General features: G+C 42.0%; 2 protein-coding genes across 3 annotated transcripts; both read left to right on the top strand.

Moving 5' to 3' along the window:
- The first annotated feature begins 2,849 nt into the window (after positions 1–2,849).
- Positions 2,850–8,937, top strand: LOC117769020 (testican-1-like). The gene is made up of 4 exons (XM_034597576.1): positions 2,850–2,906; positions 5,495–5,677; positions 6,180–6,238; positions 7,896–8,937. The coding sequence occupies exons 2-4, from the start codon at positions 5,515–5,517 to the stop codon at positions 7,956–7,958; spliced, it is 285 nt and encodes a 94-aa protein (XP_034453467.1). The 5' UTR covers positions 2,850–2,906; positions 5,495–5,514; the 3' UTR covers positions 7,959–8,937.
- Positions 8,938–15,506: 6,569 nt separating this feature from the next.
- LOC117769019 (eukaryotic peptide chain release factor subunit 1) lies at positions 15,507–22,905 on the top strand. Of its 2 annotated transcripts, none has more exons than XM_034597573.1 (11): positions 15,507–15,672; positions 16,045–16,155; positions 17,391–17,566; positions 18,979–19,118; positions 19,245–19,383; positions 19,547–19,737; positions 19,922–20,051; positions 20,156–20,329; positions 20,440–20,504; positions 20,603–20,750; positions 22,168–22,905. In XM_034597573.1, the coding sequence occupies exons 2-11, from the start codon at positions 16,070–16,072 to the stop codon at positions 22,248–22,250; spliced, it is 1,332 nt and encodes a 443-aa protein (XP_034453464.1). In that variant the 5' UTR covers positions 15,507–15,672; positions 16,045–16,069; the 3' UTR covers positions 22,251–22,905. The 2 variants fall into 2 exon arrangements, with proteins under 2 accessions (XP_034453464.1, XP_034453465.1); XM_034597574.1 differs by having other exon boundaries at positions 15,576–15,932; positions 22,168–22,895.
- Positions 22,906–24,182: the final 1,277 nt, after the last annotated feature.

The following is a 24,182-nucleotide window of genomic DNA, read 5'->3' as shown; positions in this document are numbered from 1 at the left end:
CTTCATTTTTCTTTGTGTTATTCTATTTTCACAAATAGTCCAAAACAATTTCTCACCCTTGATTTACCTGAAGCTGAAATTGATACTGTTATTCTAACTATATTTATTACTATAATTGTTCTCAGTAGTCCATCTTGCTTTTTGCTTTGCACTAGGTTTGCACTAAAGTGAATAATAAAATGTCACTGGGCATCTTTCTGTGTAATTGTGTGTCTACATGACTGCCTACTGGACACATCTGTTCAGCGAAGATAAATAACCAATCCGGTCTCAGCAAATCCTTTCCTCTGTAAAGACTCAGTACGTAAAGTCTGTGCTTAATTTAAAACCTTCATCACTGGACGTGTGATATTCTTTATAAGGTCCTCATATTAAGATTTAATGATCCATGCAGGGTGTTGTGTAGTTTTAAGCTGGAGTTCCTGATCTGCCTTATCAGTGAAATGTGAGGGACTGAGACCAAACCAGACTGAGAAGATGAGTCTCTCAGTTTAATGGTGAGACAATAACTTTGTTTAGATTTACTTCTTCCGCAACCCTAACCTGAAAGTCAAAAGAACTTAAATGTCTTGTTAAGTTTTTTATCATCGTCTCATCGTTATCTTTTATTGGCAGAAGTTTCTTAAAAGAGCAACAGGGTAATATTTACAATGGGATGTAAAATGTAAAAGGTTATGAAGCATTAGCTAGCCCGCTAATCAGCCCGCTGTGTGTGTGTGTGTGTGTGTGTGTGTGTGTGTGTGTGTGTGTGTGTGTGTGTGTGTGTGTGTGTGTGTGTGTGTGTGTGTGTGGTCCAGTTATTACTCATGTTGGGGGGAACTAAATCTGTTAACACAGTCACCGTACACAACATGGGGGCTTGTTTTTCATATGGGGACAAGGGATTAGTGTCACATAACTTTATTGACACTGGCAGCATGTGTGTGCATCTTTTTTATCTGCCCTAAAATCTCAGCGCTGATCCATCTAACTCGACGGTATGTCTGAAGCAGAATTATGGCCACTGCATATTGTAGCTTTTCAGACTGTAACCACATTTGTACAACCAGACCGTGGTGTGACCCTGGGACTTTAGGGGTCGTTTAAGAAGCTCTGAGAGAGTATAAGGTATATAAGTAGATAAAAGAGAACTTTCAGGATCAGGAGTGGTTTCCTAAATCCAGTTTCAGTTCAGCCTGTGTGACTGAGGAACAGCGTTTGCACTATCGACACACCAATCCACTAAAAATGCCCTGGTGTCCCTACAGTATCCAGGCGATTTCCATCAGCACTGGTTTTCCAAAGGCATGCAGGTTAAGTTTATCTACAACTCTAAATAAGTGGTATAGCTTATGAATGTATGGGGGGGTGATTACAAGCTTGATTGTTTGGGTTGCTTCTTCATTGGAGTTGAATGCATAAGTCCACAAAGTGCCAAAAGTGACCAGATCCAATTTGTGTGTCCGTGAGTGAGAAACATATCGCTTTTGTGTTTTCTCTGCTTTGTTTAGTACCATTTCCCTATCGATCAGAGTTAACAAATACTGCATGAAAGACAGAGTGAGGGAGTGAGGGTAGAGAGCAGGCAGGAGAGGCAGGAGGGTAATTCCCAGCCATGATCCAGTGTTTGATATCTGACTTGTGGATCAGATCAATATTGTGTGTTTGTTGAGAAACACACAGCCTTGCAGCCTGACTGTTAACCGCAAATTCCTCCTGGGTGTATATGAAGTCCTGCGACACCTACATACACTGCATTCCTCTCTTCTGTTTGCCTCTCACTTTCAGTCCCATCATCCTGTCTTCTTTATGACCTCCAACAAGGAGGTTTTCTAGTTTTCATTTTGATGGATGGAAGTTTTAAGGCAGTCTAAATCTGCAGAACATTAGTGTTTTCATATCTTTTCATTTTCTTTTCTTATTCAAATAATCAGAAAATAATTAAATCCAGGAGTCGGTAAGAGGCCAAATCAAGAGCATATTGGAACCAGGTACCCGGCGCTGTTCTCTGCTTGTTTAAATCTCATTTTTGCTCTTTTGCTCATTTTTCTCCCCTCTCTCTCTATTTCTCTATCCATCTCCATGTCACCCCCCCCCCCCCCCCCCCCCCCCCTCCTTTCAGTGCTCTGTTCTTATTCTTATACTTTACTGTGACGCTTCTGCATAAAGGGCAGATGGATGACCGGCACATCTTGGCTGCAAAGATGAATAACCTGTCTCACCAGTTCTCTCTTGTCCTGTTTCACAGTGTCTGCTCTCTGTTTATCTTCTGCTTCAATATCAGCATGGTGAAGCCTTTTAGGTCACAGAGACTCTGCGGTTGATTTAAATCCAGTGAGCAAGAAACTATATTTTTCATGTGGACTGTGCACGCGTGGCTGTGGTGTGAATGGTTGACCAACACGGGACCGCCAGTATGTGCAGTGATACATGAATTACGATTTATAGCGGCAGCCATATTTCTCAGAGGGACAGAGTAACTAGAGTCATCATCCATGGGGCAATATATATTTGCTCATGACATTTCACATTAATTTCATACTGCTGACGATTCTGCACTGGACTACATGTTCTCCTCTGTCGTGAAATAAGCAGAGAGCTGTGGCATCAACCAAAAGGAATAAAAAGAGATGATGTGATGGGTCATGACTGAAGCCAGGCTCACATCATTAACAGAAAAATACAGAGTCCTAAATGTCTCAGGGGCACATGAGTGATTATCTTTTAAAATAAAATGTAAACTGGCTGAATAATGCATCACCACAGACCACAGACACCACAGACAAATTACCATAGAGATGAAATCAACACACATGTGACACATACCGGACAGTGCACGCTTCACATTCGCCAAGATGTATCAATTTTGCCATATTTGCTGTAGAATTGAGTTATTGCAATAATGGAATACCAAAGTGACATTTGAGGTAATTTAGTAACAGTGTTAGAGAACAATGACACGTTTATTCTTCACATTTCAAGTGTCCAGAAGACAGAATATCAAAGCAGTCACTTGTGAAGAGGAGTTCTTATATTTTCTTGCATTGTAAAATTTTCAAATAATACAAAAAAAGTCTCAATCTGTTTTCCATCTCTATATTTCTACTATAAATGGAAGACTATTGTTGTGTTATTATCTATCTATCTATCATATCTGTCTGCCTGTCCCTCTGTCGATCTGTCTCTCTATCTGTCTCACAAGATAGTCTGTCTTTCTGTCTGTCTGCCTGTCCCATCTGTCTGTCTGTCTGTCTGCCTGCCTATGATCTGTAAGTATGGGTATGTGTGGAGAGCTCTGTTTTTTGCTCTGTCATCTCACAGAGTGCACGATCAGCCACAGTCTGGTCCCCTCGGGGCTGTTTGGTGCAGATTGTCTCATTCAAGAGGACTTCAGCAGGGTGAATGCCTCCCCTCACATGGGGCCTCTATTGAAGGTCTCTGTTAACCACTAAGCCCCCTTGTGCTCTGAATGTACAAGTGTTCCTCATGCGATCCCTTTGGAACAACTTTGATGTCAGTTCTGCGTCTGACTCTGACATCTTTAAGCCAGGCCTGACCCCGCTGAGCCGCTGAAAGAAACGCTTAACACGACATTTTGTCTCTGTGTATCTTGTCCCATTGTGTGTGTGCCTCCCAGTGTGCAAATGTTTTCTGCCCCTGCTTTCTGACTCACTGCCCAGCAAAGGGACCTCCATCACAGGCAGCAGTGCCGTGTGCCTGTCACAAACAATCTGGGTCATGCCAAGTGAAACAGACAACGGGGGCCCCTCTGAGACTCATCGCAGGCCTCAGTGCAAAGTCTGAAGAGAGTCGAGAGGCAAGGATGAGGGGAGGGAGGGAGCAGCAGGAGAATCACAGGAGGAACAAGCAGAGCAAATGGGTGAACAAATTAAGTTTGTGTCTAAACACTGACAATTGTCAAGGGGAGAGACTGTAAGAGCTAAAGGGAACATTTAATGGAACAATAAACTTTCCTTAGTTCTGCTAAAATCTTGTATTATGTCTATTGAGCTGCTGAGAGTAGATTACAGTAGGGTTAGTTATCATTTTGATTTTAAATGATTGTGCTTCTGATGATTCACTTCTTGTGTCACATTATATTTCTACTATAATAACTAACTAACCTACACCTATACCACAGTTCACATCTTACCACTAACCTTTGCGAGGACATGAGAAATGTTGTTTTACCTCATTGGAACCGGGCTCTGGTCCCCATGAGGTCCACTTGTCCTGTCGAGGTCAATGTTTAGGAGGTCCTACAGAAGTAACAAAAACGAGTGTACACACACGCACACACACACACACAAACCAAATATGCAGGTCAGATATAATTATCAGATGGTGTTCCTATGGTAACTGTCAAAACTGTTTGTGTTGTGTTGAAAACAATTTGGAGACTCAATAGAGAAAAAAAGAGGTTATTTAGAAATTCTTTATTCTTATGATGAGAGCAATATCAGCAATTACATCTGTGTGTTAGATCTTATTGTGAGGATGTTTTTGAGTACGTGTGACCTGCGATGACACAAACACAGGACAAAGAGCTCCTCGGGGCAGACGTACAGACTGAAGGGCTGATTCAAGGTTCACCTCGACACCAGCAGACGCAAAAATCTTTTACCAGCTTTGACTCTGCCACAGGACTTGAGTACATCATGTGCGTGTGTTTTATATGACTGTAAATCTTTGTCCCAGTTTCAGCCTCTGCCCCAGAACCCTTCACCTCATTTCATACAGTGTTAAAATACAATGACTCGGGATAGCTCTTTGTACAAGCCAACAGTGGCAGGAAGGGGGCGACTCCTTTTTGCTCATTGACTTTTTTATTTTGCATTACTGCCCTCTACTGTTCTACTTTCTATCTACTGTCAAGTGTTGTTTCTGGTTTTTTTTAGGAGATTCAGCAGTTGGTCTTTCCATTTGAATTTAGTTGATGCTAAAATTACTCAGTGCTCTGTGTTTTTTTTATATTTTTAAAAGCACTCACACAGAGCCTATTTATCCAGGGTTATTTTTTATATCAAATTATAAGTATAGGTATAGTACAATCAGGTGGTAGCCATGGAAACAGTGCAAAACATGACTGCATTTTATAGCCTAACATGCCTTTTTTTTACCTGGTTTGAAAGTCACAGAAAAAACATGATAGTTGGTGCTAGTATAATTTTATATAATGAAAAACTCTTATGAGCTGTTTGCTGGTTTAATGTGAGTCACCAAATGGATAAACATGAAAGTGCCACTTTCCTGAAAAGCCAAAGCTTTAATAGAACAGTGTTTTCCCATTTATTTCAATTTTGTTTGCGTTAAGATATTGTCACAAAAGGAATAAAACACATCGAGCCAACACTATGAAACATTTTCTATCTTTCTGGTGCAAGTTTATGACGTTTCTTAGTTTGACTCTGAAGATTTATTTTAATGTTAGACTGACTTGATCCAAAATACTACTAGTTCTTAGGATATTGTCATGAGTTAACCCCAACCCTCCTCTGTCTGAACTGCTGTCTAGACTTTGACACACTGGGATGGATGAACTTTGACCTCCTGCTGGACCAAGCAGAGATGAGCGCCATCGACCTGGACAAGTATGAGCTGTGCATGAAGCCTCTCTTCCAACTCCTCTCCTGCAATTCCTTCAAGGACGGCAAGCTGTCTTACAACGAGTGGTGTTACTGCTTCCAACAACCTGGGGGTGAGGGAGGGAGGAGAGTTTTCCAGAGCCTGATTGAGTCTGACAGAGACAATGAGGCAGTTGTTGAGGATTAAAAGATCCACCGGAGAAAGTGAATTGGACATGTTGGAGCGGAAAATTTAACTTGCACTCATTTCAGCAACCAAAAAAAAGGTCCAGAAATAGGACATAGTTGCAGCGGACATTCTCTGCAGGAGTTTAAGAGACAGTGATGGAAATGTAAGTGGTTGTACTGCCTCCTGCAGCCTGATGCAGAGAGAATGACAGGAAAAATAGAACAACGTGCCACATGGACAGAGGAGAGAGACTGTGATGATGGAACAGAATTGCTAAGCATGGGAATGATTTTGTATACATTTTAAAGAGGTTATTTGTGGGGAAACAATGAATTCTTGAATTGGGTTATGAGGCAGACTTTTGAGTTGAAGGCGGAATCATAAGTTAAAGAAAAGTGTATCGTATGTGTTTGTTACAACAGGATCTTGTTCTTGTGTGTTTGTAGGTTTGACCTGTCAAAGTAAGAAAAAATACGATCCAGACGCAGTGGAAGGATGCCCTCAGGTCAGTTTAACTGACAGCTGTCAGTCACTCATTCTGTATCCAAGGACAACATGCCCACCCACAATAAAACCACACTATATTTCAAGTTCGTATTTCTGAGATTAAAATGGATCAGTAACACATTTATAATCCTTTCACATTGGTCTCATTAGTCACCATTAGTCTTTTTGTCACAACAATATACCAGTTGAGTGACGGCCCTTGAGCGTGCATAGATGTGTAGATGCTATTGTAGGTGACTGGTTGCCTTTAAGTAGATGTAGCAGATTGTAATAAGGAATTTCTGGTTATGATGAGACGTGAGTTTAGTTTAATCTGAGCACAGGCATGTTTTTCTTTTTCATTGGTTAATATGTTACACATTCCTCCTTTTAATATTCTTTGTCTCTCCTGTCTTTCTCTCCTCGCTGCCTCTAAGTTCCTACTAAATAATTCTCATCGTACTGTGGAGGACTACTTCAATATAACCCAGGGTCATGGCAGCAGCAGCCACTGTTAGCGAGTGGACAAATATGGCTATTCCAGAAAAGTGGACCATCCTTACTGTGGTGACTTTAGCACAGATGGAAAATAAATTTGTTACATAGTGGCTTTGGCTTTCTTCCACAGTTCAATTGGGGTTAAGTTAACTGGAGACTGTAACTTGACCATAGCTGTGAATGTGGGTGTGAATGGTTGTTGGCCCTGTGATGGGCTGGCGACTGTTCAGGGTGTACCCCACCTCTCGGACAATAAACAGCTGGGATTGGCTCCAGCTTTCCCACGACCCTTAAGAAAAAAGTGACATGCTAATGGCTGGATGGAATTTATCATTCAAATTTCCAATAATCTTCAACCCCTCACTTAATAAATAACCTTTGTATGCATTTAGGAAAACAAAATACCAATATCCACCCATTGCTGCAGTCCCACTCTTTGCAAATACTCTGTCAATCTCTCAGAGTGAGCTCCCTGATGCAGATGAAGCTCTGTTCAACTGTGTTTCTCTTTGTGTGTAAAGGACACACTGTCTATCATGACTTCCGCATCCAGTACTCGCTACTGTACATGAACACGATCGCATTACTCTTACAACCTAGGTTTGGTTTGGATGAACAGTTGATTAAAAATATCAAATTCTCTTCGGCACATTATTATGTTGACCTTTTCCCTACCAGCCATTTACTTGTTTTGGCTCTGCACAATGTCACACTGTGTAGGAAAGGTATAGTCATAAAGTTGTATAATTTTCTTGCATGCCAGAGAGAGCAGCACGTTGAAACTATGAGCTGAAGCTGCATCAGGCTGCACACTTAATATCTGCGTGATTGGCTGCATTTGTTAATTATGTCGCAGGGAGCCATTGGAATACAGTGTTAATAAAATATAAATCTGTACGCAGTGAGATCTCTTGAGTGAAGGCCTGCTCAGAGACATGCTCCTTGTCACTTACATTATTCCTTTACTAAGAGAAAAGACGTGTTTCCTAGAAGATTTTATTCCGATACCCCCTGTGTGTGTATGTTTTATTTGTGTTCTTTTTCCCTCTGAGCTCAAAATCTCTTAAATCTCTATCTTTCCACCAAGGAGATAAAATGTCATACTGTGTATATGACATAAGAAAGACTATCCAATTTAAGATCATCTTTCTGAGTTCATGCATTTTATTTTCCTGCAGATGAGGAGCAGGAGGCTCCAGGGGACCGAGAGTCTTAAGAGAATGAACGAGTTCAAACTGTAAAAGGCGGCAGAACCAGATCCACCTGAGGAGCTAATGAGGACATGGAGGAAGTCGTTCTGGAGGAGCTGTCTTGTGCATTAACAGCTAGAAATCAAAGTCATAACAAACATGAGGGGGCGAAAGTATATAAATTATAAATTATCAAGATTAGAACCTACACTAAATGTTTTCCTCAAGGTCTCTGGATTGAGCCATGTGCACCACTAACTTTCAACCAAGTCAGAAACTGCTGTCTCTCTCTCCACCTCTCAACCCTGCTGAAATATATGGAATTAACTTTCTCTTCCCCGGCACTTTTATCTATTTGTCCATTTATTTCCCCTCCTCCTGTCTTTGCCTCCTGTCTTTGCCACTGTGTCTTGGTCGGATCCTCTGGTCTCAGTCCATGACGCCAGAAATAAAAGGTTTAGCCCCCACTCGTATGGTAATAAATGTTTCATGTTTCTTTCAGGAAGGCCACATTCAGGTAAATGCCTCCTATCCGGTTTTCTTCTGTATTTCACAAATAGGCTCTTCTGTAGGTTTTGCAGCTTTAACTGTTTGTTGTATTGGGGACCTTGAAAGGTAGAGAAAGTCAAATAAACATAATATTTCAACATACGTGTTTTTTATTTGAATGTTCAGATTAAATTGTAGAACACAATACAAAAACAGTTTATCTTGGTGATGACCGTGCTGTTTATTTTTGGCTGCTTCTGTCTTTCGCTGCTGTTTCAAGGCTGCAAATGATTACATTTTAAACTCTTGTCTCTCCCACCAATTGAGGCTCCTTCCTGATGATCTTCAGTCTCTGCTCTTCAGTCTGTCGTAACCTCCAACCAGGCATCACTCTGTTACAAGGCACTAGTTTTTCACGGGCTCGATTCCATCAATTCCTCTCCATGTTTGAATGTGAGACACTGATTCAGTAATTTAAGAGACAAATGCGTTTATATCGCCTCCTTTTCTCAGAGTTTCACATTCAACCTTGTCATCCTGTCGTCAGGGAAATACCAGGTCCTGCTGACCACTGTCTTTCTCAATTGGTCCTGACTCAGGCTACCTGGGACACACACACTTGTCCATGTGTCCAACCATTATCTATAGTGCTTATCCTTTGAGCCAATCCCCACTGACACTGGGCGAGAGGGGGCGTACACCTTGGACAGATCGTGTATTGCAGGGGCAACATGTAAAGACAAATTGGAGTCTTATTAACTTGTCATGTTTTTTGGACTGTGGGAAAACATGCAAACACCCCCATGATGCCCTATACACAGGTGTACACATTCTCCAAGCTGATATAGTAAATTCACATGTGACATTTTGTTTGAATAAACTGAGATGTGTGATGGCCCCTGTCCTCACTGTAGCTTGAGCTCTTCGTCTCTCCATGCAACCACGGTGAACATATTTTTCAGTCTTGTTTTCCATCATATTTGAAATTCTAATGAAGTGGGGATGTTACCAGCTGAAGAGCTTGGTTTTACTGTGGCAGTTCCACAATGTTTTTCTGAATCTGTTTAAGTCTCCTCGTCCAATTCGGTCTGTTCAGTGTCCTCACTCCAGCAGCAGCAGTCCACATGTGCCAGAACTCACATGTTGGCATGCACTAGTTCTCTCTCACACACACAAACACCCACAGATAGGTCGCATATATTGACTTCAGCTGCAATTTCTATAAGCGTTTTAAGATTATAACCCGCACAATTAATTAATTATTCAGGCGTGAATGTGAGTAATGCATTTAGGGGAGTTTTGTTCAAATGATTTCACTCGGAGACATTTGCATATCACCTAAATGGCATCAACTTTTGAGTATTCCCATCATCATCCTTCAAAGTGAGCTTGTCATGCTTTTGTCTTCATTTAATATGCAGTATTAAATCCATTGAACGGATGTTGCCCTTTCTGTAGTCAATTTGATTAATGCAGCTTAAAAAGAAATCCATTTTCCACCATCTTTCTACCGTGCTTCATCCCACTTTTCTCACCTTCCTTCCCCTATCAGTCCATCTGGGAGTTTGTCATGGTGGTGGCTTGGATGTAATGATTTCAGACTAGTTTAAAGCTGTACTGCATGAGTGATGGCATGGATTGCTGCACAGACTGGACTCACTGGCATGAAAACTTGATCTTTCCTGGGGAGTGACGACCAAGACCTCTTCTTCTCTAATGCTCAGAGATACCGCGGCTGTTGAGGAATTGGAGCTCTTTCTGGTGTAGATTCATCTCCCACCAATTCCCTCCTTCTTCTATCTTTCGTTACTTGTGCTAAAAGCTAAAGGAGCAGAGAATATGCACGTGCCAGGCGCTGATGGAACAGATGTTTCAGAACAGCTGCATTTAGCACATTTTAACACAAATATGTGTTTTTCCTCGACAAATGTTTACATGTAGACCATTTTCCATTATAGAAAAAAAATATAACCAGGCCCTGGTAATGCTGTGAGATTGATGGGAGCATATGGTATTTTCTCCTTGGGGAGTGATGGGTGGCATCCAGGTTTTATCAGCTGGATGTGTCGACTGGAGCACAGCACTATCCTCCAGGCTAACAGTGAGAGCTAGCACATTGTTTGCTCAAGCAATTCTGCTCTGCTGTTCCTTCAATATCTATTAGTCAACAAATATTACAGAAACGGACAATAAGGCAGAAAAAGGAGTCGAACTTACGCTGCAAAATACCCAGCAGTCCTTTCTCCCTGAGGTGTGAAAGACAATTGGATTATGCCCACGGTCAGTGAGTTGTGTAGGCAGGCCAGCTGGTCCACATTACCTTTGGGTTTAACCCCTTTCCAATGCATCATTAAGATTGACTATGTGTCCTGGCCTCTAAATTGAGGTTATTGGTCTTAATACACTGCACTGATAAACTCCTAATAGCCTGCACTGTGTGCACATGAAGCATGTCTCACCCCCGCCTCATAAAACCTCATTTATATTTATGACAACCTTGACTCTCCATTTCTGATTAATCCACTTAATATTAGGACACAGATCCGTAAATCTCCCCGTGCCTCTGTGGAGAGCAGTAAGAGAGCCAGGGATGTGACAAGCATGTCAACACTGGAGATTTTCTCAGGGAAAAATATACTCGCACCCAAAACCTCCCAAATCGTTGCACTTGTCCCAGAACCCAAAAACCCACAGTTGTGCAGGAGACGGCTGCCAGACACCAAGAAGAGATGCACATTCCCATGCCCGTACAGCACATCCTAAGAAGATTGGTTTGAGTCACACGCGAGCTTTTGAAGTACGATTATGATCCTCTCTTTTAGGCGGAAGGACAGAGAAAGAGAGGCTGTGAGACAGACACATACTGAGTCACAGATTAGCCCGTCGGCAGAGAATAACTGCTGCTTAATTCCCTCGGAGGAGTTCAAAGGTGTCCTCGTGTGTTGAGAGCTGCACCGCACAAACGGAGGAGCAAATGAAGTTTTCATGGGAGGAGAAGCATCAGAGCTCCAACACGTCCGTGACAGCGAGGTTACAAGAGTCACAGAAACACGTGTCACGGTGCTTTAGATTTGTTTCATGTTTAAAGCGTTTTGAATCCTTTGTGTCCGACTAACTTTTACAGGTCAGGGATGTTAGTCCTCTCTGATATGCAGCCAAGAAGTTGAACAAACTCTGTGTTAATGTGCTGATTATGTAACTGCCCCCGTTTGTCTACTAGGGACTGAATGGATGTGTCCTCACTCCCTCACTCTTTGTACCCCACTCACATTTTCTTAGTGATGACAAGCAAGGCTGTGTCCTTGAATACCCCTGAGAGTCCCTCCTCCCACCCTAACTCGACCACAACTATATTTAAGCAGATGGCTACAGATGGGGAAATGGGGCCCCTTGAACCTGGTGGCATCTGTTTTGGGTCACGCACTCCATAACTCTCCCACACGCATGTACACTCAGACTATTAGTCACTCCTGCTATGACATCATGACACGGTTATGAAGGTTGGTGTTGATACAATGCAGAGCACAGTGTGACATTCAGGAAAGAGATGACTGCTCTCAATGGCATAGCAATGACATGCAAATGAATTGTAATCGATCAAGCTGAGTGTCTCTATGCCATAACTCACCCATCACACTGCAGAGAACGGTGCTGTTAAGTTATACCGGCTGCAGAAATAATCATCCAGTTACATTAGTAAAGCCAAATAGAGTGCCTCTCAGATCGAGGGGGATTCAACATGGACCTTTTGGTTGTTTTGAAGAGCCAATGTGGAAATTAAAGCATTTGAGCACTCACTTACATCATAATTTAGATATTATAGTTGAGTGTGTAAAATCTGTTGACAATTTGTATTTGACTTTCCGATTGTACAAAAATACATTTCAATAAATTGGTATTTCTTCCAGAGAAAGGTAGACAAGTATCAGACAAAATGTAAAAGTCCGCAGCACCTAACTTTGTACTTATAGGTGCACTGAAAGGTTACGTGATGCTGAATCATTTTAAATTGTGAGGCAACCAAAGTTATGCATCTGTTATGTATTGAGAAAAAAAATGATTCATTATTTTTGTAACATAATTTGAGGCTCTTTCAGAAGAGATTGCAAACTTAGAATACTTTTTTTTTCATTTCTCTCAAATCCTGAGGCTTCAAGAGCCTAACCTTCTCTGCTTCTCTGAACGCTTGTGTGTGACAACCAGGTGAAATGAAGCACCGGCCAGAAAAGCTCCCATCCACAGCGAAGCATGAGCCATCCATTTCCAAGTGACAGATCATTACAGCTCTGATGCCCGACAGATGGTGATGAATTGGCACAGATACCGATGCTTGACAATTTTGGAGGCAGTTCATTGCACAAACTGCTATATCACTTTTTCTCCATGATGTAGCCGTCCTGAGTGTGCCAGATAATGACAGAAGCTACACCCACCTCCTCCCTCGCCCACACAGTTCACCAGAGATGGTTCATACCACAGGGATGATCACGCTTGTTGCTTCATGCACAAACAGATGTTTGTTCTGACAGAAACAATCACCATTCACTGAAGACACTGACTAATATCCAGCAAAGCTAATAAAGCATGCCGCAATTAGTACGACAAATACACAACAAGGCCTGACTTCTTAGTGTCCCACAGAGCAATACAAAAAAACACAATGAATGTCTGGGGAGAGGATGCACCTGTTAGATGAGATTTTGTAGAAGTCTTTCATTTTTCACCTAACCAATGCTGTCATCTAGTGGTCCACATCTGTAAAGGCTCCAGTATTATTCCATGGCTCCATATAGAAGAATAAAATGGTTATTTCTACATAATGCCCCATTTATGTTTGCCATTTTTCCTTCTGATTTAGGCCCTTACTGGTGAAAATAAACCATTAATATACACAAAGTACCAATGTGTTATTTTAAAATTGAAAAAAAAAAAGGTATGTTGGTAGATCTTTAAATCATCTTTTAAACAGAGAATTGCACAATTTTCACAAATGCAGCAACTGTTGAACATATAATTCAGTGTACAAATTAGTTAATAGGATTTAGCTCATGTAATCTCAACATATTAAATTAACAGTAACTTTTTTAACTACAAATATTATATATTTTTTAAGTGGTTTTAATGTGAGTATAAAGTGTGATCTAATGTTTTCTGTATTTGCTCTTCTATCAAATCTTTTCATGTCAAATGGACAACATGTATAAAAGACAAGGGAAGGAAAATGCCAAAATACGATATTTCATTGAATGTGACCCAGTACATCTACAAAAGGCTTCGCTTGTTGTATAACAGTGATCTATAACCGTAAATAAGAGCCACGCTATACTTACGCTCCAATCTTGGCCTCACCCAGTGTCTCACCCAATAATTTTCATGTGCATCATCAGCCTCAACAACAGACGGCGGCCAGATTACTGAGCTGCCTGGTTTAAAACATGCTGCTACGTTTTTTCTCTCCCTTCAATACCGCCAGCCACACTAATTGCACAGCTGGCCTTTCAAATGGCCCACTCAGCAGTCTTGAAAGCCACATTGTCCCAGAACTCATACGCTGAACAGATGATTGGACCCTGCTGACTTGGATTTACTGATGAAATGTTTCATGTGTGTAACATTCAAGATATTGGGTGTGTTGTAAAATGCTGCAGTTAAACTAGAAATTTGGTAAACGAAACTCAGGAAGAAAATGAGTTTTCTAACCCCCTCTGTTCTTTCTTTCCTATGTCAGCAACAACCTGACAAAACATCCGTAAAAGACAGAGGCCATCTCTGCCGGTAGCATTAAAGGGATAGTTCACCCGGAAATTCACTCATTATCTACTCACCACTAGGCCGATGGAGGGGTTGGGTGAAGTGTTTGAGTCCACAAAACACTTTTGGAGTTTCAGGGGTAAACAGCATTGCAGCCAAATTCAATACAATTGAAGTAACTGGTGACCACTTCTTCAAACGTAAAAAAAACAACAGAAAAAGACATAAAATGCCTCCATCCTGCTCCTGTGGTGTCATCCAAGTAAACCCTAACATTTAAATTCGATACAAGGTCATTTACACTATGTTTTAAGTATAAATGTCCGGTGTTATCCTCCCGAGCCGCATTCGTGCATGGATCACAGCAGACATTTAGGCTAAAAACATGTTGTAAATGATGCCGTTACAAGTCGAATTAGAATGTTGAAACTCCAAAAGTGTTTTGTGGACTCAAACACTTCACCCACCCATCCATCGGCATTGAGGTGATTAGATAATCAGTGAATTTTTCCTTATTGGGTGAACTATCCCTTCAAGTGGGTAGCTGAGATTAACTTTTAGGGAACACATCAGCCATAATGAGTAGGAGCGCTTTTCTTTTATTTTGTACAACAGACACTAGCTCATCCATCTGCCACCATTAGTTCAACTGGTTTCTGAAGGCCGGCTGAATGTGTCTCCCATTGGACATCATTTAAACCCAGTGAGAGTTGTTATGTTTTTGTTTCACATGACTAAACCCATCAGACAGATTGTGCTGAGGGAAACAAAACATTTTAATTAGGAGTGAGTTGAAAAACGATGAATCAGGTCGACAAGAACGAGAGGCGATATGTGCAGTTCTGTAATTTTGATGGGGGATTGATGTCATAATGTTGTTTTGGATGTGTGTAATCAGCCTCAAAATCACATTAAGAACCAGAAATGAAATGTTTTGGGGGGGAAAAGTGTGAAAAAGAGGGACAGCAGCTGATGTGAGTGGAATTTATCTAGCATGCATGTTTTAAAATTGGCCAGCAGATGTCCCTGTTCTCACTAAATAGTACATATTTATGAAAATAAGTAACTACGATGCAACAGGTGAAAAGAACGACACCAAACATCGCAAGAATTATTTAGTATCGACGTAAAAACTTTAACGGGACCAATTCAAACAATCTCTGTTTTGCTAAATCTAGTACTTCAACTGGCGCCTGGTCGTCTTCTCGCCAACTACAAGTCCCACAATGCACGGTGGCAGACGCCCGCCCGGCTTCGATGACGCTTTGTCGCTTCTGCCCAATGGCTGTTTAGATCACTTTGATTGCCACGCGCGTCGAGGGATCTCATTGGTTTCTATGTGGTTTCCAGGAAGTGAACGCCACGGTTCAAACCACCTCCCACATGTGCGGCCCCGTCGTTAGCACCACGCGCGGCGTGTGGAGGAGAGAGGAACCGGTCGGGAAGGCAACGTCACTCCTCGGACCACCGACCCGACGTAGCGCAGCAGACTGAGAGCGGAGCGGAGCGGCGTTGTCCGAGGCAGGTAACGTACCGGCTCCATTTCTACCGCTGGCAGAAAATCTGACAGCTGGTTTCCATGTGTTTTCCGAGCGATCGGGGGGGAAAGTAGGTCGTATTAGATAAGAACAGGGTGGACGCTAGGGCCTGGCAGACTGTAGGCCTTTTATTCTCCACGCACTGTACTGACAGAGAGAGGCCGGGTAGGGTCTTTCCCTCACGGTCAGTCCAGCTGCCCGCTCTGGTCAGGTGCCTTAACGGACGCCGCGCCGCTAGTTTGGAGAGGTACTCGCCCCCCGAGCCGGCACGAATGATCCATCTGGCCACTGGGACCGCCAATCCGGCTCCTGCTCGGCTCACCGCATGTGTTTTACTCCTCTTTTTCGCGTCTTTTCAGGTGCTGAAGCGATTACAGCAGAAAGATGGCGGACGACCCCAGCGCGGCGGACAGGAACGTGGAGATATGGAAAATCAAGAAGCTGATCAAAAGTTTGGAGGCTGCCCGCGGGTAAGTGATCGATTTTAAGGTGCGGGTCGATACCGGGTGCCGGGCTAAGGGCACCGGGCTGTGTGGCTTCGGCTGATGGTGTGAAAGTGGAGCGCCGCAACAGCTGGAGATCGGAGAAGTGCGGCCGAGTTTGGGAGTGGTTAGCTTAGCTTAGCATGGATATCTTAGCTTGCTAATTGCTAGCCGCTGACTGCTGGCGCATTTGGTCTTGTCTGGAGGTCGGGAAGATGGTTTTAATGTGGAGGACTGTGGATTTTGAGCCGCCTACGGCTGTGTGGTGTCGGTGACAGCGCGGGGTTGGGCGCCTCGAGTCCCAACAAAGAGTGCACAGCTAGCAACGGTAGCGTTAGCGGTGTTGCTAATCAGACCCGTTAATAGACGTCATCTCTGGAAAGAGGCCGCCATCGGTGCCTGTATCGAGCACGTTGATGGGTAGAAGCTAGGCCGGCTAGCTTACAGCCTCCACATGCTCCAGACGTATTTCATAAATGTGAATGGTGTTTGCGCGACAATTTTACACGTAGATCACATGTCAAATCCTCTTGCTACCCTGAAGACACAGTGAGTTAGTTGCCTCATGGCAGCCGGTCTACTCGGCGTTACATTAAAGTTTGGCTGCTACATGGTGGTCAGGGGAAAAGAAACCCAGATCAGTTGTTTGCTGGTAGGGACACTGTGGCCTTGCTGAATAATCAGACACGACATGTGAGATGTGGGAGCCGGTACACTGGCTCCTAGCTTGCCGTCTAGTGTTGAGCAGAATGTGCTGCCCTGTGCTCCACTGCCTGCCATGTTACACACAGTTGACCATTTGCCCTATATTCATCCAGCTGCTGCTACCTGCGCCGGTGTGTCGGTGTGTCTGTGTGTTAAGTCGGCAAGCACTGGCATGCTTTGCCTTTGTGACAAGAAATGAATGGAGGACAACTGTGTAGCAATAGAACTGTAACTCAGTCCTTGGCTTCAAGGGCAGAGATTGTCTACTGTGACTGAAAGCTCACCCTCAACTGTTCAGAACTTGTCCCTGTGATTTCTGGCATGTGGAAGGGGTGCCGTTATATTGATGATGATGAAGAGACCGGTCCAAGTTGCACTTCCAAATAGTTGAAGTTGTGTATAGTTGGCATGGAGAATTGTTACCGTGGTGTTACGCTAGTCACACAAGAAAGCATTGTAAGACATTGCTTGTTTACAAATACACTAACATGAAATCATCTCTCTCTCTCTTTCTTTAGCAATGGCACCAGTATGATCTCGCTTATCATCCCACCTAAGGACCAGATTTCCAGAGTGGCCAAGATGTTGGCTGATGAGTTTGGCACCGCTTCCAACATCAAGAGCCGAGTCAACAGGCTCTCTGTACTCGGGGCCATCACCTCTGTACAGCAAAGACTAAAGCTCTACAACAAGGGTACGTGTCACAAGGCAAACCTAAATATAACCTGCTTACTTCTTGTAACATTTTTTGGGTTTTTAGAGTTAGCTGGACAGAACTTATTCCCACCACAGTGTCTTACATTTTATCCTCATGTTCTCAGTGAAGGAGAGTAAGCTCTGGTGTTTATTTGACATTATAATGTTACCATTTTAAAGACATATGAGTGGATGAGACAAACGGAGCTAAACAATCACCCAGAACAGAAGATTTCATCAGATTTTGGTGCTTGTGTACACTTTATTCCAGATTTACAAACATGATCACCATTTCTGTTACAGTAGCTCTAGAAATTATGAATGTGTTCATCCAACATCTCTCCAGGCTTGCAAATCTTATATTTCTTCCATGGCAAAGACATTGATTGGACATAACCATTCATTACAATGCTATTCCTCCGTGTCAAGCTCCTAACCATCTAGTAAATGAGAGGGTGGTAAATGGTCTGTATTTAAATGGCGCTTTTTTAGTCTTGGTGACCACTAAAAGTGCTTTACAGTACAGTTTTTTTTGCCATTCATACAGTGCATCTATAGGCTGCACTCTTAATAGTATTGAACTGGGTTAAGATGTGCTGGCAATAGCATTGAATTACATGCTGTGTTCTCAATCTGCATGCTGCCATACTCACTATTTTGAGTGCTTATGTGTCATCATACTGACAGATTTGGCAACACAAGTGTAAGAAGATGCACTCACCCTCAATGTTCACAATCGGGGTTATTTAGCAGAAAGGGACTTATAACTTTTGTGAAAACAATGGCAGAGGTAGGAGGACATGTTGTCTCTGCCGACGGCTGTTCAATGTCCTTGTGTGACACGGGACACACAAGAAATTGAAATGTTCCTTTTTACAGCAAAGCAGTAAGCAGATCATTTGGCAGATGACAATTGCGGTCACACGTTGTGACTGCCATTTACTGTGAATGTGCAAGGACATGTCAAATTTGGGATTGTTAACCCAGTTAGAATTTATGCACTATACCATTGAATATATAATGTACACTGTGTACTACATGTGAGTGTAGTGTACAGAATGAAGTATCTGATTTGAGCATCAAATACAGCATCAGTGTAGGTGGCTATAAACATTGAGGAAGTGTGTGTCTTACCCATAGCTACAATGTCGGTGCGTACATTATATTATACACCCGAACAATCCAGGGAGAACTATGGACATTTTGTCACAGATTATCGTGGCCTTTTCAGAGCCCTGCAATGCAACCAGCACAATGACATACATGAGTGTCAGAAAGCTTGATGATTCTTTGCAGTGTCTCTCTCCTAACACTCCTCTACATTGTGTGCCACCTCTGGCCATTGCATTGTATATGCATCTGTACAATTGAAATTTCTTGATTCTAATCACCTCTCACTTCTCTTTCTAGTGCCCCCCAATGGCTTGGTCGTGTACTGTGGGACCATTGTGACAGAGGAAGGCAAGGAGAAGAAAGTCAATATCGACTTTGAGCCTTTTAAGCCAATCAACACCTCCCTGTACCTCTGTGACAACAAGTTCCACACCGAGGTGAGAGCTGTTTGCTTTCTGTGTCTTGTAGAGAAGATTTTTGAGATGGGAAGTTCTCTTTTAGTATCTTGCATGCACTCTGTCACATTCTCATGATCTCATTCTTCACTCACTCTTCTAATACAGGCACTGACGGCCTTGCTCTCTGATGACAGCAAGTTTGGCTTTATTGTGATCGACGGTAGTGGGGCACTGTTTGGCACACTACAGGGCAACACCAGAGAGGTGCTGCACAAATTCACTGTGGACCTACCCAAGAAGCACGGTACTGACCCACTACGCTCACACAACACTGAAATGTAGATGTGTTCAGCTTCACAAGCAGAGATCTGTAGACAATATATAAATATTACTCTGTTTATTTTGGCTTTTACTTTTGCCCTCAGCCAAGCAGATTCTAAAGATTACATCTTTTATCTTTCTCTCAGGCAGAGGAGGACAGTCTGCTCTGCGTTTTGCTCGTCTGAGAATGGAGAAGAGGCACAACTATGTGAGAAAAGTGGCTGAGACGGCTGTCCAGCTCTTCGTGTCCAACGACAAAGTCAATGTGGCAGGAATGGTCTTGGCTGGCTCTGCCGACTTCAAGACTGAACTCAGTCAGTCGGACATGTTTGACCCAGTAAGTCTGTCTGTGTGTCTTCTAACAAAAATATGTACTTGGTAATTATTGTGTAATAAATTGGCAATTAATATATGGTTAATACATTTTAATGACTGGTTATATTGTGTATTTTTCTGATTTGTACTTTATACTTGTGTGTATATCTCAATGGTTTATCTTTCATGTGCTTTTGTTTCTATAGAGGTTACAAGCCAAGGTTCTGAAGCTTGTGGACATCTCCTACGGAGGAGAGAATGGTTTTAACCAGGCTATTGAGCTCTCAGCAGAGGTTCTCTCTAATGTCAAGTTCATCCAGGAGAAGAAGCTCATAGGTGAGTCATTGTGCTGACTACAGATGTCACCAGCATGAGCTGAAAAACAAAGCTTTTTATTATTTTGTACTTGAGATTTTCCTACTTGCTCTCCCTCTGTATAGGACGGTACTTCGATGAGATCAGTCAGGACACGGGGAAGTACTGTTTCGGTGTGGAGGACACACTCAAAGGCCTGGAAATGGGAGCGGTGGAAATCCTTATAGTCTACGAGAACTTAGACACCATGCGATATATTCTACGCGTGCACGGGGCTGAGAGCAACGGATTAGAGAACGGTACACAACCCATATACAGTATATCTTCCATTGCTGAAAGATTATTTTAAATTATAAATAGGATTACAACATTATGGAAATTTTATTGTCCCTCTTTTGTTGCATTTCAGATGAAAAGACCTTGTACTTAACGCCGGAGCAGGAGAAAGACAAGTCTCACTTCACAGACAAGGAGGTATGCTTTGCAAAGAAAAGACAGATCCCTGTGATTGAAGTTAGACCAATTAAGGATCATGACATGTGTCGCTGACTTCTTTTTCTTCATTTTTCTAGACGGGGCAGGAACATGAGCTGATTGAGAGTATGCCACTACTGGAGTGGTTTGCTAACAACTACAAGAAATTCGGAGCCACGCTGGAGATAGTCACAGACAAAAGCCAGGAAGGGTCCCAGTTCGTCAAGGGCTTTGGAGGCATCGGGGGTGAGCACACAGTTGTTTACGCCAGTATCTATGACCCTGGAATAGTACATTTATACAACATCAAGTTAGAGGGGACGGAGGACATGTGCAGCTCAGTGGTTAATTCCTTCAAGTTCGCAGAGAGTAGATGTACTGCCCTTAAACTGGAGAGGTCAGTCTCTGTCCTCTGTACCTCCCATGCTGAATAGGTTGGGGTTGCAAAATATGAAGTTTACCGTAGGACTGCTTGTCAGCGGATTTAATGTAGGAAACAAAGCCTCTCAATTATCAGCCACATAAGCTTGTCACAAGAAATATATATATATATATTTTTTTATGTCTCTTAAATTCAAGATGATCTAGTCAACATTAATTCCATGCTGATATCAGCAACTATTAAGAAACTGATAGCCTAGGATATACTGTATGATTTCAAGAATGTCACTTGCTAATAATAATTATCAGCAGAGCACTATGACCTATATGTAGGAGAAATAGCTCTGATAAATGCTGAAAATATGCCATTTTGGACCAGTTTTGAGAACAAATGGTTAACGCACAACCATAGCTATATCTGAGTAAAGCAGTTAGTATAGCACTTCTGCACTGACATTGCATTGGCTACTTGTTAAAGCACCATATGATATGTTTTCTGATAGTAGAGGAGACAGATTCTCTTTCCTTCTTGATTCACTTCCCCCTGACTCACTCCTTGAGTAGGTATAGAAATGTGGAGGCAAAGTAGAAGCATCCTGAATTCATAATGTCCCTGTGCTGTATATGAAAACGTATGTTGTCCCCCCTTTTTGATGACCAAATATCACAAGGAATGCCATGATATCAATAAAGGGTAACCGTAGCTCTTCTTTACCAAGTGAGTGATTGTGCGTTTAAGCATTTAGTTTTAAGAGTACATTAATCATCTTGCCAACCACTCAGTGTTATAACTATAAACACAAGTGCAATCATAAATCAAAGATATATTTAACATGGTTTCCTGCTACAGGTAAGGCCTGTTCATACTGTACGGATGAGTAGCGACATAGGTATTTGTGTCAGTCATGCAGAACCTTTGTGTTCTCTGAACAGTTGAAATACCAGAACATCAAGCAGGACAACCGAGGAATTTTTGATGGTCGAAAAATGTAAAAAGACTGTATTTGCAGTTCTTTTTAAATTTCCTCTTTCGTCTAAAATGTAATACTATGTTGGTTTTGCAACCCATAAGTAGTTCCTTTTTTTTTTAAAAAAGAAGAAGAAGAGAGAATTTCATGAATTCATACTTTTAAGAAAGTAATATTCCCTCCCCCATAGCTAACGAGGCTTAGCTTATCCTAACACATTCTTCCTTTAATGCTGCCAGAATCTAACTAAACATGACATAAGCTGACTGGCCATCATATTACCCGTGCTAATCTATTATCTCTGTGTTCCTCAGGTATCTTGCGGTACAGGGTGGATTTCCAGGGCATGGAGTATCAAGGAGCGGACGATGAGATCTTTGATTTGGATGACTACTAGGTAGTCGGGGACTGATTTATTGGGAGAAAAAAAGCAAAGGAATGAATGAAGAAATAAGGAAAGAAAAATGCCACCTCTCTTGCAGCAAGTGAGAGGTGCGACAGTGTTGACCATATATATGACAGACACACCTTCCAATTAACCTGTTGCATACACAAACTTGCACATACATTTCATCTGTACACACAACAAAATACATCTTGCAGGCTGAAGAGGAGTGAGATTTTTTTTCATCCAGAGAGGGAGAAAGCCCTTCCTGAATAAATCCCTGCCTTAGAGTGCTGGTTCCTTCCCCTAGTTGGATTGGACTCGACTCATTTTTGTTCATTTTTTTTCTCTCCTCCCCTCCATTTTGAATGAACACAACAGCAAGTTCCCAGATTCCTCGCTGCCCCCGACCCAGTCTGAAGATGAACTTTGGACTCACTCCTCACATATAGAAAATATATTTTCCTTTCTTGCCTCATCATCTCCCTACCCTCTCTCTCTCTTCTCCCCTCTATGCTTTCTCTCTCTTTTTTTTGCATTTCATTTTTTTTACTGGTAACTGCTGCTGTTGTATTTTATGAGAGTGGGGGATTTTTTTTACCTGGGTTTCTGTAGAGAAAGGGGGACAAAGTATTAAATTTGAACTGCTGAAAACCATTTCTACCTCCTCATCTGCTGTGGTCTCAACCCTGTGCTTTTGTCTGTCTGTACATGGAAGGGATGATGTTTTGTCTGCTTTCCTGACGATGGAGAAATGAATATGTTTTGATGGTCCTGTGTGAGTGATGAGGACACTTGACTGCTTTCAGGGAATTCGTGAGGATCCACCTCATATCGGAGCTAAATTATTTTTTAATTGCAGGAAGTAATAATGTAGTACTTTTATAAAGATATTCATTAGTGTCCTGCTTGATATAAGATGTTTTCTCATAAAACAACATATTGAATCCAATTGCCAGTTTTCATCTATGACATTTTGATTACTCCTGTAAATTAATGCTTTAATTGGGTACAAAAATCTACTCTTTTCAATGCATTCCTGTGGATATATTTTTAAGTGTAATACTTAATCATATAGAAACTTAAATTTGCCAGTGGCTTGACTCAATCAAAGATGAACTTGAGTTATCTATCAAGCTTTGTGAAAAACTGATGAAAGGGCTGTAAAAGAATGAAATACACCAAATGCCCAACCTTTTTTCAAATAATTGTTTCACAGGAAAAGCTAAAGAGGTAAATGGAGCACACTTTGTAAAATTCTCAAAGTACTATGTGTACTGGAACAAAACATTCTGCACAATATAGTGCTAAAACTTTTCTAGTGAATCCATCTGTGACTTGGGATGTGATTAATTCAAACACAGTGAGTTTATTGTCAACCGCGTTTCTCTCATTCACCTGGGATTCATTGGATAGCACCAGCAAAGGTGAACTAAGGTAAAGGATGGTAGGGACACTGCTGTCTGGGTTACTTTGCTGAATAAAGCCTGGAACGTGACCCCTTGCATGAATCCTTGTACAGCGGGAACTTCTGGGTTTTACTCTGCAAAGATGCACTGTGAACTCTGTAACCCTGACTTTTGCAATAGGCGCCTGATGTAATGACTGTTGCATTGTATCATCCCTCTTATTCCATTGCATTTATTCAAATCTTGCATGATCCTGTGTGGATTTGCTCAAATATGAAGCTGGATGTAAATGTATTGAAGCTGACACCCATACCACTTCTCTTGAATTGTGTTTGACCGTATTATCTCAAAGCTACAGGCATGCTCACCTCTCAGCTTCTGGAGCTGGATTTAAAAAAACGTTTCCTCTCGGTTTCATATGACATATTGAAAACATCCTGCAGCATCTCATAGCAAAGCTATGCGGATGATTGATTTCGCCTTAGTGTATTCCTCTTCAGGATAGCAACAGCATCTTCATCCATTTGCCCTTTTG

This window comes from Hippoglossus hippoglossus, chromosome 10 (genome assembly GCF_009819705.1).
Source record: "Hippoglossus hippoglossus isolate fHipHip1 chromosome 10, fHipHip1.pri, whole genome shotgun sequence".
NCBI classification, from domain to species: domain Eukaryota; kingdom Metazoa; phylum Chordata; class Actinopteri; order Pleuronectiformes; family Pleuronectidae; genus Hippoglossus; species Hippoglossus hippoglossus.
This window is presented reverse-complemented; position numbering and strand designations above follow the sequence as displayed.